The following is a 12,086-nucleotide window of genomic DNA, read 5'->3' as shown; positions in this document are numbered from 1 at the left end:
CATGCTGCTTTTTGCCTTGGCTCCATACAGTATGGTTATTGAGACAGTGGTAGGAGGAATTTGTTCAGAAAAGAATTAATGACTGCAATATTGTATGTTTTTAATACTTTTCTACAAGTAATAGTGTAGCTAAAAGTAGGGTAAAACTGCCATTGGAATTCAGAAAAGAAACCTAGTATGTAGAGAGAAGTAGGAGAATTGGGGGGATATGTATATTTAAAAGAAAAAATTGGATAAACACTTAATTACAGATTATCATTATCTCTAGATCTGGGGTGCAGATGCAGGTGTATCTCATAGCCCCCCTTCTGTTCTCGTGTGGAAGAATCAAGGCAGCTGGGGCACTGGTGGAAATATCCGCACTTACCTTGTCAACTCTGAAGGAGAGGTAGGCTGTGTACATGTGTTATCTCCCAAACACTTAATTTCTGGGGGGGGGAGAAGACATGACACAATGACAAAATCTTGATTGTAAGATCTCCGCTGTTGTCTTCTATTATGACAGCTTATAACACTGACATAATAACGTAAATAATTACATATTATTTATGTACATATTTCTGACATTTTTGGGATATTTTTGAAAACTGTGACCATCATGATTATGCCCATAGACACTTTTTTCCTATTTTAGAAGAATACCCTGCTAGTAGAGAATTTGTTTGGAATTTGAGTATGTACTTTCAGAAGAGACAAAGAAAAGAAGCATTTCTGGCAATTCACAGTTGCATTATATAGTCCCTATGATGTTCTGAGGTGCAATGTAAATATTAATGTAGGAAGATAATTGTCCTTTCCGTGTTAGAAGCATATCATAAGTTCTCATTTGGCAGAGGTTCCTGAGCATTCTGCATTGTCCTACACCTGCCCACAGTTAATTTTTTTAAAACCATCTCTGCAGATGACTTTTGCAAGGGAGAATCATGCCTTGGCTGTTACTCATAACCATTATCCCAGCAATCTGATAGCAGTAGGAAAAGGATACAGACCACAGTCATATCAGTTTTTGTGTTGCCTTTCTTGCTGGCAGTTTTCTGGAAGAATTTTGTGGGCAGGATGAGGTAGGAGGGGGGTAATTTGTACAGATAGAAAGCTAATGCTCTCCATATTCAAACTGTGTGGTCTAACTAGTATCAGAAAAAATTTCAAATCCATGTCTGTTTTCACTGTGGTTATCTTTAGTATCTCTGCTTAGGAGTGTATGTTAAGGGCAACTTTTTCCACAATTAGAGATTTTTTCATCTGTGATTTCCATGGTGCAAGTAGACAGAAGAATTTCTTACTATTTAAAAGTGTTAAAAATAATTTAGTAATAAAGGAAGCTTCCTGGGGTTTTAGAATTTTCTTTAGTGCCTGGCTTGTAAAACCATGCTGAAAATCAACATATGCAGTTAACATTAAATATTTATTAGAAACTGGGATTATTCTTTATGTTGTATAATCATACTGAGAAAGTCACATTACACTGTATCTCAACTCCTACCTGTTTCTGCTGTGACCTTGTGTAAAATTCATTACAGTTACCTGAAACATGTCTGCTTCCTCTTAAATCCCAGGGTAATAAAAAAAAATCAAATGGCTGAATTACATTACCATGCCTTTTAGTGCACAGAAATAGGAATGATGTTGTGGTTTGCAGGATATTGCTGGTATTTGCTTGCATAGCTAGTGGTTAAATCTAGGCCAAGTTGCTTTAAACTCTCCAAAATTTAATAAGGATATTATATTGATGATTTGGAAAAACTTAACAGATAGATAAAGACTCCTGGCCATCTCCTTATCTGTCATTTTGTGTAGGAAGTTGCAGTAAGAAGCGTTACTAAATCAGTAGTTGTGCGAGAGAACGAAGAGGAAGAAGACGAAGCAGATTATGGAGAGGAAGACCTTTTCAACCAACAGGTAATCAGATGCAGACCAGATGTTTAACTTGTGCTTCATTAGTTGGATCAATCAGGCATAAGATTTAGCGGGGGGGATCCCCCTTCAGCTTTTGCCAACTCTGAGCTTTCTGGTCCTTTCTTCCTTTCTTCCAGTGGTTGCTTGCAACACTGTAGTGCACCAAGAGAGGACAATGTGAGCAGTGCTGCCAGGAATTACTGCTGGGATCCATCCTCGTACAGCTCAGGCAGTGGCTGATGCCAGCTCAGGGTGTCTGTGCTTCAGATCACACAGTTTCAGCATTAGCAGGCAGTGTTCCTCCCAGAATATCTGCTGCTCTTTGCAACAGAGCTGGGGCATTCTTGCTAGAAGCAGGATATTACCAGATAGCCACTGAAAACCAGGAAAGGGGGTGCTTCTCTTGCTGCAAGCTTCAGCTTATTGGTTTCTTTTCTGACACTATATAGCTTCTACACCTGAAATAAACTTGGTTTTTCTTAATAATACCACCGGTATGTTTTGATAACCTTCAGGTTAATAATGTGAAATAAGCGACCAGGAGTTGACAGAAAAAAAAAAGAAGGCTATATAGGTGATACCAGAAAATATTTTAAATTTTCTGGTATCACCTATATAGCCTTCTTTTTTTTGAAAGAAGGTTTTTTCATTGATCAGAAGAACAAACCTAAGGGATTTGTTCTTCTGATCAATGGGCATTAGTAGGTCTTTTCACAAATAACCCATTCTATGCAGGTTTGCAGGTGAGTTCTCAAAGCCTTTTTTGGTCCCAAAGTTTAAGCAGTGTATTTGTAGTATAAAACAACTGATTTGTAGTATAAAACAACTGATTTTTCTTACCCAAAAAAGCAGAGATCACTCTCAAACAAATTCAACATTTGAAATACAGGAACTTGCTAGTCTTGAGCTAATGACATCACAGCTTTCATTTGTCATCTGTATCACTGTTGGAAATATGTCAACCCATTGCAGGAAACCACAACCAGAGGAGCAGTGTGTCAGTCCTGGCAGCAGACCAGGGCATGTACTCTACTTCCTCTTATGTAGTGATGTTCCTTAATGTAACTAAACTACTAAAAAATGCTTTTGGCAACTGAGATGATAACCAGACTCTAGGCTTACAATCTGAATTGCTGGTAAGAATTGAATTCAACTCTGTCTATCCTTTTTTAGGGTGATCCCAGAACAACCTCTAGAGGATGCTTAGTGATGTGAAGAAAGAAGAAAGAAACTATTATTTACGCTTTTCCCTCTTCATTTATTTCCTTTTATTTTTGCTATTTTTTTCTTCCAGAGCCACTGAAAACTATTTTTATATGCATCACCTGATTTCTTTGACGTTTACTCCTTGGTACATTTTTATAAAAAAATTTCAAAAAAACTTTACTGAACAAAACTGCCAGGATTTTTAATACATTTCTTTATTTTTCCCTCTTTGTTGAAACACTGTATTGGAATACAATATTTTTCCCCATATGGAATTGAAGTCTTACATAGAAACCTAAAGCAGAAAAGAGATTTTAGCTAAAATGAGATGAGACTCCTTGAGTGTACGGTAAATCTATAATTACATATATAATCAGTATAATACCCCCAGAAAAAAAAAATTGATGAAGTGTGTTCATTTACAGGGCCCTGGGAGAAATTCACAGAGTGTTTCCTCAACAGTTGTAGAAAAGCTAGTATTTTGCCTGGTATCCTCAGCAATGCCCAGCTTAGGAAAATTAGACCACAGATTCATTCAAAGTGCTGTTCCACAATTGCAGTGATGGGGGAAGCTTCATTTTAGGCATTTCTGACTCAGGACCTTGCCATTGTGTCTTACTCCAAGGTTTGACAGCCTAATGGTAGAACATCTGGGTCTGTCACAACTGAGCTCCATGTCATCATTTCAGAAGTTCAGTGGTGGGTTCTGCTTCCTGAATATACACACCATCCTAAGTTGGAAGTGTCAAACCCAGAGGTTGAACTGTTTGATTTTTAGGGGATTTTGCCATTGTCACAAGGTAAATCATGGACACAAATTGTGATATTCAGTATTTATAATTTAATCCTTTTGACATATTCAGCTTTAAAAATATTTGATTAAGATTTTAGAAGTAAAACATATTTATACTTTTGGCAGTGATAAATATTGGGGATTTTAAAGGTTATCCAATGTAAATGTTGACCTTTTTAATCAGAGCTAGATATAGCTTGTTCATACTTCTGTTAGGTTCAAAGGGGCATTGTCAGGTATCCCAAGGAGCAATATTTGCAAAATAGAGCAGAAATAGTTGAATGACTTTTAAACAGTTCAAAGGAACTGTCTCTGTTAAGGATGTAAGCAACACAGGATTCAAGTGCTCAAGGCAAAGTCTAACAAGGAGTGAAGGGAGAATAATGTTTTTTATAAAAAATGTTTTGTATGGGTAGCAGGTGATTTTAAGAGGATGCATTTTTTACCCAATAGTGTCCATTTAGCTAAAGGTTTCTGCTGCTGCATTTCTCTGGAGATAACTCTTGAGTCCCATAAGGGTTAGTGTTCATTTTTAAGCACGAGGAAAAATACTTGACTGCTCCAAAGAATGCAAATGTTATTTCAACTACTTGTTGAAAAACAAACTTAGTAGTTCGGATAAAAAATTTGGACACCATTTGATTTCAGCATAGAATCCTGTTGTTACCTGCACTCTTGAACTCTGATCTTGTCATTCAAAATGTTACAACTCATCAGACAAGTGACAAGGCTTGGATGTTTTCGGTGGCTTTCGGACATTATATTCTCTGAACAGTATCGTGACTGACAGGTATAACCTAGAAAGTCGGTTTAGTGGCTCGGATTGATGGCTTTGTTATACAAGCAGGGTGGGAACAAAAGGGGCTTTAAGCTTCAGGATTTAATTTGTCATTTAAAAATAAAGATGCTACTTTTCTCTCCTTGAGTGGGATAACTGAGTTGCTGAAGTTAAACTAATAGACATTTAGAATTACATTTTATTCCATTATCAGAAGACCCATTGAAAAAAAACCAGGATAAAGATTTGCCTATTTGGGCTGATGGGATAACTGAATTTATTTACTTGGCCAACATTCTAATGTAATTTTCCCACTCTGCTTGTGTAGAAGGTTAAATATGTAGTAAATCATGTCTCTCTCTCTCTGTAAGATATATCTAGTGAAATTATGTTTCTCAGACATACTGTTACAATTACCTTTTCTAAATTCATTGTTATGCAAATTAATTCAATCAATGTAGATTTATTTTTGCAACACACCTTCCAACCACTGGACACCATTTCCCTTTTCTGACCCACAGCTTCAATAAGATACTGACATAGTGTTTGAGGGCTTTTTTGCTTTTTCCCTAAAATCTGTATTTTTTTTTTTTTTTACATGGGCCAGTTTTCAGACTGCTTATTCCTTTAAGATTGTCCTGTAAATGTAAGATTATTTTGTGATCTTAAATACTAAAGTAATGAATGTGTAGTTAATTTACATTTTTTTCTGTGGTTTTTGGTTTGTTTGTTTCCTGTAAAGAATGGCCTCAGAAAGGCAGCTCAAATGAAGAAAAACGTCTTGCTACCTGAGCCATAGTTTTCCTGACAGCTACTGTATGAGGAATAAGTCTTCTTGCAGCCTTAAGAACTGGTGCTTTCAGATTTCTTGTAATGACCACTGTGCCCTTGAGTAACAGTCTGCAGAATATGTACTTAGAATTGGAACTGTGTCCTTCAACTTTGGAAACAGTTTATTTGATTCTTTGGGAGCATGCTTAGGTATATGCAGGTCAAATAAACCTGTGATTGACACTGTGGGAAAAGCCAAGTCTGAATGTGGATGATTCTGTTACCACAGTGCTTTTTAATAGGCTACTGCAAATATGATAAATAACTCCTGGCTGTAAATTACAAGCCACAGAAGAGCTACTGTATTCCATGTACTTTGTTTTTTGTGTTGCCTTCTCCAGACACCACCCTGGCCTCTTGCTTTTGATGCTGAGCTTCAGTCTTAACAGTGCTGTTCCAGCCAGACTGGAAGGCAGTTTTGTGGCTTTACCAACCCAAAAAGCATTGTTTGTTTTTTTCTTCTGTCTTTCCAAGATTTCTTTCCATTTTCAGGATATTTAAAGTTTTTTGTTCAAATAAAATCCAGTGTCTCCTTGTCCCCTTTTTCTCTTTGATCCTGTATATGAACCAATCTTGACGAAATTAGAAGGGTGGACAGCAGTTCTACTTCAGTGCTGGTACCTGGCATAAAGCTTGAAGGAGAAATAGATTTGACTTGTCTGGAGAAAAATTATTTTAAGGTGTCTCTGATGAGGGAAATGAAGCTTTTATCAGAGTAGTTACTTAAGCGTAACTATCCAGACAGATGTTCTTAATCCAGAAATATAATGTTATTCTGAATGAAATAGTAAATAGTTTTTCCTATGTGTAGCTCATAACAGAATATCATATAAAATACAGTAAGCACATCCGGCCTCCTCCCAAGCTCATGCCATGTGAAAATGCTTGTCTCAGACTTAAGTCCATCCATCTTCAGACCTGTCAGGAATGTGGTACCTTCTGGAGTGAGGTGTGGCCTCAGAGTCCCTGGCATTTCATGCCATTTTTTTCTCCCTTGCTTCTGCATTTGTCCTTTAACTGTTGCATTGCAGTGACGTACTCCAAGGAGTGGAGTAGCTGGGATTCCCTTGTTCCTGCACATCCATATATCCTGTGATTCCTTTGCTGCCACACAGTTGTATTTCCTGTTCCCTTTGTTGCTTCAGAGCTCTATTTCCCAGCAGGTCTCTTTATGCCTACATGGAGCTCCAGGTTGGCTCTGACAGAACCCATCATTTGCACTGACATGTTGCTCACTTACCTTCAGCTCTGTGTTACCATTAGATGGGCAGTTGGCTACACAGTCTGTGTTTGCAGCAGGAACCAAAAGTCTCAGGAAGAATATAAATATCTGCTTCCTGTGATGTAAAAGCCAGCTGAGTATGTGTGCAAGCTGGCAGTGGTGTGGGAATTGTACTGCAGTGTGAAAGGAGATCACTGTGTGGTGTCTGTCCTCGAGCAATGGGACACTTCAGTTCAGGGATCCTACTGGGTTTTATACACCCTTTTTCTTTTTTACACTCATTCTGTATAAAGGCCCTTTAACTGCTACCTGAACAGAGGTTGCAGGTTAAAAGAGACCTGTAAAAATCCTCTCTACACCCCGGAACCTTGGAGAATCTGTCACGTTTATGTACATCAGAAGGGTTTTGATGCTGCAGGAAAACATGCATGCTGTATGTTCTAGATCTCTTGTAGCCACTTCTCTCATGTCTTCACTGTTGAACCATTCTATCTCTTCTTTCTGTATCTTCTTTTGAAAGTCTGATCTCTAAACAAAGGCATATCCTATTTGATCCTGCATTTTACTGACACTGTTGGGTCCAAACTCTTGTGTGAGCAAAGCCTTGTGAACCAGTGAGCGGAAGGTGAGATAGCAATTGCATTTTTCAAAGCACTGTTTTAGATGAATGCGGGACAAATTATATTGGAGAGATTGTTTTCTCATTCTATTGGCCTGGGAAACAGAATTTTTATTTGCCCTTCAATATGCTTAGCTTTAAGCCAGTTTAAAATTATTTAAAGGTGTTTGTTAGTTTTTTTATACAAGACCATATTTACATGCAATTATTATTTGTAAACATAATTCTTTTCTTGAAATGCTAAGGTCTAGAGTGAAAAAGATGCAAAAGCCTCCATTCAGAATAGCACAAGTAGTGAATTGACTTGGAGTTCAAGAAAAGATGTTGTTTATTGAACTTCCAGATCTATTGTTAGCTATTATTGAAGTGACAAGTCCACCTTGGTAAGGCAGATGCTACTATATATTCAGATACCCAGATCATTACACTAAAATTACAAGCAATAATCTGTTTTGAGCAAGTTTAAGCCAAAATGCTTTCCATTTGGGCACAAAATATAGTTGATCTCTTATTTTCATAGCAGTGATGCCTTGTGACTTGAATTGTAATTTTTATTTTTAAAATTTTTTAAACAAAATTTTGATTCAGACAGGTCTTGAGGGTACTGCAGTAACCACCTCCAGTCAGCTGCTGCAGATGAGTTTTTGGAAGGTTCAAGTTTTTTAAATAGGGAATTATGAAAAAGGCTGTTCACAGAAACACAAAGACAAAACAGTGAATGTGTTCACTTGAAACCTAGAAAAACTACATCACGACCTAGACTTTATCATTTCAAAGTGGTTTGTTTTTTTCTTTTTAGAATATGCATGCCAAATGTCTTGTCTTTTTCAATGATTTGTAATATACATTTTATGACTGGAAACTTTTTGTACAACACACTCAAATAAATGTTTTGCATTTTATCGGTTTCCTTCTGTCTATTACCCAACACACAGGTAATGTGGGCTATTTGAGATGATTCATCCAAGGAGGCCTTTAAGTGTGGAGAGAGGACACAAAGAGCTGCTGTCTGTGCTCCTAACAGTGATCAGCCGAATTGTGTTTCAGCAGGGATCGTGGGGTGTGTCAACAAACTGCTTTCCTTAAACCTGATGGAGTGCTGGTGAAACCTGCAGTCCTCTCTGATCAGGACTAAAAAAAGCAGGGGGAAGAATATCTGGAGCTGGAGCAGATAAACCTTCCCTTGCTTTCTCATCACCGCTGCACTGAAGGGATTTTTTGATTTAACCTACTTGATGCTAAATAAGAATGAGAGCAGAAACCGATCCCTGGTAGGTATGGATTCTTGGGGATAGACAGAAGCATTGCCACAAGCTGATGCATTTGCCAGCCTGGCTCAGCTTCCAGCTCACTTTCGAGTCCGTACTTGAAAGTGGGCTGGAAGCTGAGCAAGGCTGGCAAAAGCATTTAAAAACTGCATTTTAAATTCATTTTAAACTTGTATGTTAAACTCATTTCATTTTAAACTTGTACCTTAGATGGCTGCCCCATTGTTAGCACTAGCTGATGATGCTTCTTGTAGGGTGGTAGAAATGCCTTCTGTTTGAAGTGGGTAGATCCAAAGAAAGGATCTGTTTTGCAATACTCTGAGTGTGCACTCGGGCTAGTGAAGATGGGCACAGTTTTGGCTTCAGCTCTGCTGTGGTACTCAGTGCCCTCCTCATGCCATCTCCTACCTGCGCATCACATCTCACCCACGGAAAAGAGCTCCATAGCGTGGTCGTGGTCGTCTCCCATTCGCTTCTACTTCGTCCCACAGCATTCTTCCTTAATGGAGGAAAGTGTAATGAAGCTGACTTTAAGGGCATTACCGAATCAGGTAAGGCAGAGGAAAGCCTCGAAGAATAGAAGGATGAATTCCAGAGAAAACCTAAAGCAGAGTTTCTCTCTCGGCAGAGCCGGTGTTTCACCACGAGGCGCAGCCGGGCAGCGTTTGTGTCTCTGGTGATGCCGCTTTAAAGCCCCTTCCCGTTGCCCTCGCTCGTGGGGCTGCGCTGAACTCTGGTACTCGAACCCTGCTGCCTGAGCCGGGCCCGGCTCGGCCCCGGGGAGTCCCTTGGGAGCTCGCTCGAAGCCGCCTCCCCCGCGGGCGGCGGTGACACCAGCGCTCGGGGACACGGGCCACGAGTGGCGGCGGGACGGGCGGCCCCGAGTTGGAGCCGGCGCGAAGCGGAGCGGCTCCGCTGAGGCGGGCGGAGCGCGCAGTCCCGCCCGGCGCGGAGGCGGAGGAGGCGCGGGGCCCGCCGGGAACCGCAGTCCGGGCGCCGCCATTTCTCCCTCCGGCAGCGCAGGGGCCTCGGCCGGGGTGACTCTGGGCATGGAGAGCGGCTTCGGCTCCGACTTCGGCTCCGGAGGAGGCGGCGGGGGGAAGCTGGACCCGGGGCTCATCATGGAGCAGGTGAAGGTGCAGATCGCCGTGGCCAACGCCCAGGAGCTCTTACAGGTCAGGAGGGGCGGCAGGGCCGGGCGGGGGCTGGCTCGGTCCCGATGCGGGTCGCGGGGGACGGCCAGGCCGCCCCGCTCCCCTCGCAGCAGGGGCGGCGGCTGCAGCCGGAGCCCCGGTACCGTGCTGGCATTCACGGGCTCTCTCCGCAGCGGATGACGGACAAGTGCTTTCGGAAGTGCATCGGGAAGCCCGGCGGCGCTCTGGACAATTCCGAGCAGGTGAGGACGGGCGGGAGAACCGGGCACCCGCGGCCCCGCAGCTCGGGGCTGCCGCTGAGGCTCTGTGTCCCGCAGAAGTGCATCGCCATGTGCATGGACCGGTATATGGACTCCTGGAACACAGTTTCGCGAGCCTACAATTCTCGGCTTCAGCGGGAGAGAGCCAACATGTGACGCCTGCCGGCCTCCGTGCCCAGAGGGACCACATGTGGGGAAGGTACAGCGGCCAGTCCAGGTGGTTAGGGGTGAATCCTGCTGCCTTCCCAGCCCCTGCCATGGCAGAGCAATAAAACCTCGCTGAACCTTTTGCATCCAATGGCTTTTATTAGCAACAGCTCCAGGAGAGTGATTGATTTTTTTTTTTCCCATGAGCTGCTTGCGTCACTTCTTGTCCTTCCCAAATGTCCATATTGGCCCAAGGCATTATATCAATTGATAAATCCCCGCTGAAAGGACTGTGACAGGCAAGGAGCCTTCAGTGGAAAATGGGGGCCAAGCCAAGTCAGCAACACAGTACCCTTGCTTGGGATTCCAGCATGGACCCATCCATAAGGTCATTACTCAGTCCCTGTTCATTAGTGGAAAAACTGCCAGAAGATTAATGCCACCTTGGCTCTTTAATCTCTTATATATGTATAGCGCCTTGTGGGGCTATCTTTGGGCTTGTAGGCTTTGACTCGGCTCAAGCACAGTGCTGGGGAGCAGGACAGCCTCGCAAATAGTTGTATGAGCACAACTAGGCATGCAGGATTGGGAAGTACTTAAGTTCTTTTCTTTGTAGAATAAAGTGTGTTGTGTGGCTGTAATACTCTAGTTTCTGGTTTGGCTTTGGCACAGATATTCCATCTTGGAGCCTATATCCTAAGCATAATTTTTTTGAGGGAGGTGCATCTCTGCAATGGGGAATGTTGGTCTGCTTTGGGGCACAACTCTATTTTTGTGCTTCCACGCTGAAAAGGTGGGTTCATGCTGTGTGGTCAGCAGTGAATACAACAGCTGGAGGAGGAGATTGTTGGAGATCAACAGTGCCCATGTTGTTTTTTTTTTTTAATCCTTTCTTTTGAAGCTCTTCTGTATTTTATAAAAGATATCATGGTTTGCTGGACACAGAGACAGACTGGAAGAATCTCCGTACCTCCTAGGACATTCACTGGCATGTGGTAGAACCTGAAGTGTTCTCACACCAGGTAAACTATGAGGAGATATTTGAGTATTTGGACTTACTGAAGCTGGAGTTTCCTTTCTAGACTGTAAGAATGACTACTTGAAAATAAAGTGCTTTCAGACATCTTTGCTTAGAGGACTTTTTACTTTTCTCTATGGCTGTATTAGTTCTGTGGTACTGGCTGTGCAGCAGTCCCACTTCATTCATGGGAGCATCCCACAGGTGTTGTAGCCATGAATCTGAACCCATCTGGAGCTGAGCCTTGCCTGGAAGCCAGGTCTCCCACCTAGCTGGTGCGCTGTCTCAACAAGTTGTAGATCTTGCTGCCAGCTGGGTTGGGATGGAGGAGACCTCTTGTTATGCCCAGATGCAGAACTTCAAGCACAAAAAATGTGGAAGGGGTTTGAGGTACAAGCCAGTGTTCAGTTTTGGTAGCTGAATCAATGGGGACATGACTAAGTCTGCTCTACCCAAGACTCGGCACATGAGCTCTGCTGCAGTTCTTTGTGAACAAGGTTGTCTATGTGTCTTATCCTGGCTGGTAGGACCTGACAAGTATACTTGCACCACTATCTCAGCACTTTAAATTTTTCCCACCTAGCTTAGCCAGACAGTGGTCTGTATGGCCATGCCTTAATCTTTGCCAGTTTTATCACCTGTTACCTAATGCTAAAGGAGGTGTGGGGAGGTGTGTGAAAAGCCCCTCCTTATACTCTAGCACAGGTTAGGGCCTGTGCAGTCTGAACTCCCAAGTATTCTATTCCTGCATTCTCTTAGGATCAAATGGTAAGCCAGGAGGTCAACACTGAGCTCTCTAGTCCCACACACTAATTGGAAACAAGATCACACCCTTCCCAAAAGCCACTGCACAGCTCCATCAAACCAGTGAGGTCTGAAGCTTCTGAAAGGGCA

At 42.1% G+C, this 12,086-nt stretch overlaps 2 protein-coding genes and 1 long non-coding RNA gene across 3 annotated transcripts in view; all 3 read left to right on the top strand.

Moving 5' to 3' along the window:
- Positions 1 to 8,247, top strand: part of LMNB2 (lamin B2) — a 36,404-nt gene extending 28,157 nt beyond the window's left edge. Inside the window, exons 10-12 of the mRNA XM_009096807.4 lie at positions 269 to 388; positions 1,798 to 1,899; positions 3,070 to 8,247. Coding sequence (XP_009095055.1) covers positions 269 to 388; positions 1,798 to 1,899; positions 3,070 to 3,111 — 264 coding nt within the window. The 3' untranslated portion in view covers positions 3,112 to 8,247. The remainder of the gene's footprint in view (positions 1 to 268; positions 389 to 1,797; positions 1,900 to 3,069) is intronic.
- LOC127060946 (uncharacterized) overlaps positions 1 to 12,086 on the top strand; it is a 340,458-nt gene that overhangs the window by 232,664 nt on the left and 95,708 nt on the right. The window lies entirely within an intron of this gene.
- Positions 9,577 to 11,297, top strand: TIMM13 (translocase of inner mitochondrial membrane 13). Its single transcript, XM_018921711.3, has 4 exons — positions 9,577 to 9,788; positions 9,941 to 10,009; positions 10,085 to 10,226; positions 11,076 to 11,297. The coding sequence occupies exons 1-3, from the start codon at positions 9,663 to 9,665 to the stop codon at positions 10,181 to 10,183; spliced, it is 294 nt and encodes a 97-aa protein (XP_018777256.1). The 5' UTR covers positions 9,577 to 9,662; the 3' UTR covers positions 10,184 to 10,226; positions 11,076 to 11,297.

The sequence above is a fragment of the Serinus canaria genome, chromosome 28 (genome assembly GCF_022539315.1).
Source record: "Serinus canaria isolate serCan28SL12 chromosome 28, serCan2020, whole genome shotgun sequence".
Lineage (NCBI taxonomy): Eukaryota > Metazoa > Chordata > Aves > Passeriformes > Fringillidae > Serinus > Serinus canaria.
The sequence above is the reverse complement of the archived record's forward strand: the minus strand, read 5'-3'. Positions and strand labels throughout refer to the sequence as shown.

What these genes read in the sequence shown, in the direction of transcription:
- TIMM13 (XM_018921711.3), top strand. Translation starts at nt 9,663, where the DNA reads ATGGAGAGCGGCTTCGGCTCCGACTTCGGCTCCGGAGGAGGCGGCGGG. An exon ending in ACGCCCAGGAGCTCTTACAG is followed by an intron (nt 9,789 to 9,940) that starts GTCAGGAGGGGC and finishes CTCTCTCCGCAG; the next exon opens with CGGATGACGGACAAGTGCTT. An exon ending in CTCTGGACAATTCCGAGCAG is followed by an intron (nt 10,010 to 10,084) that starts GTGAGGACGGGC and finishes TGTGTCCCGCAG; the next exon opens with AAGTGCATCGCCATGTGCAT.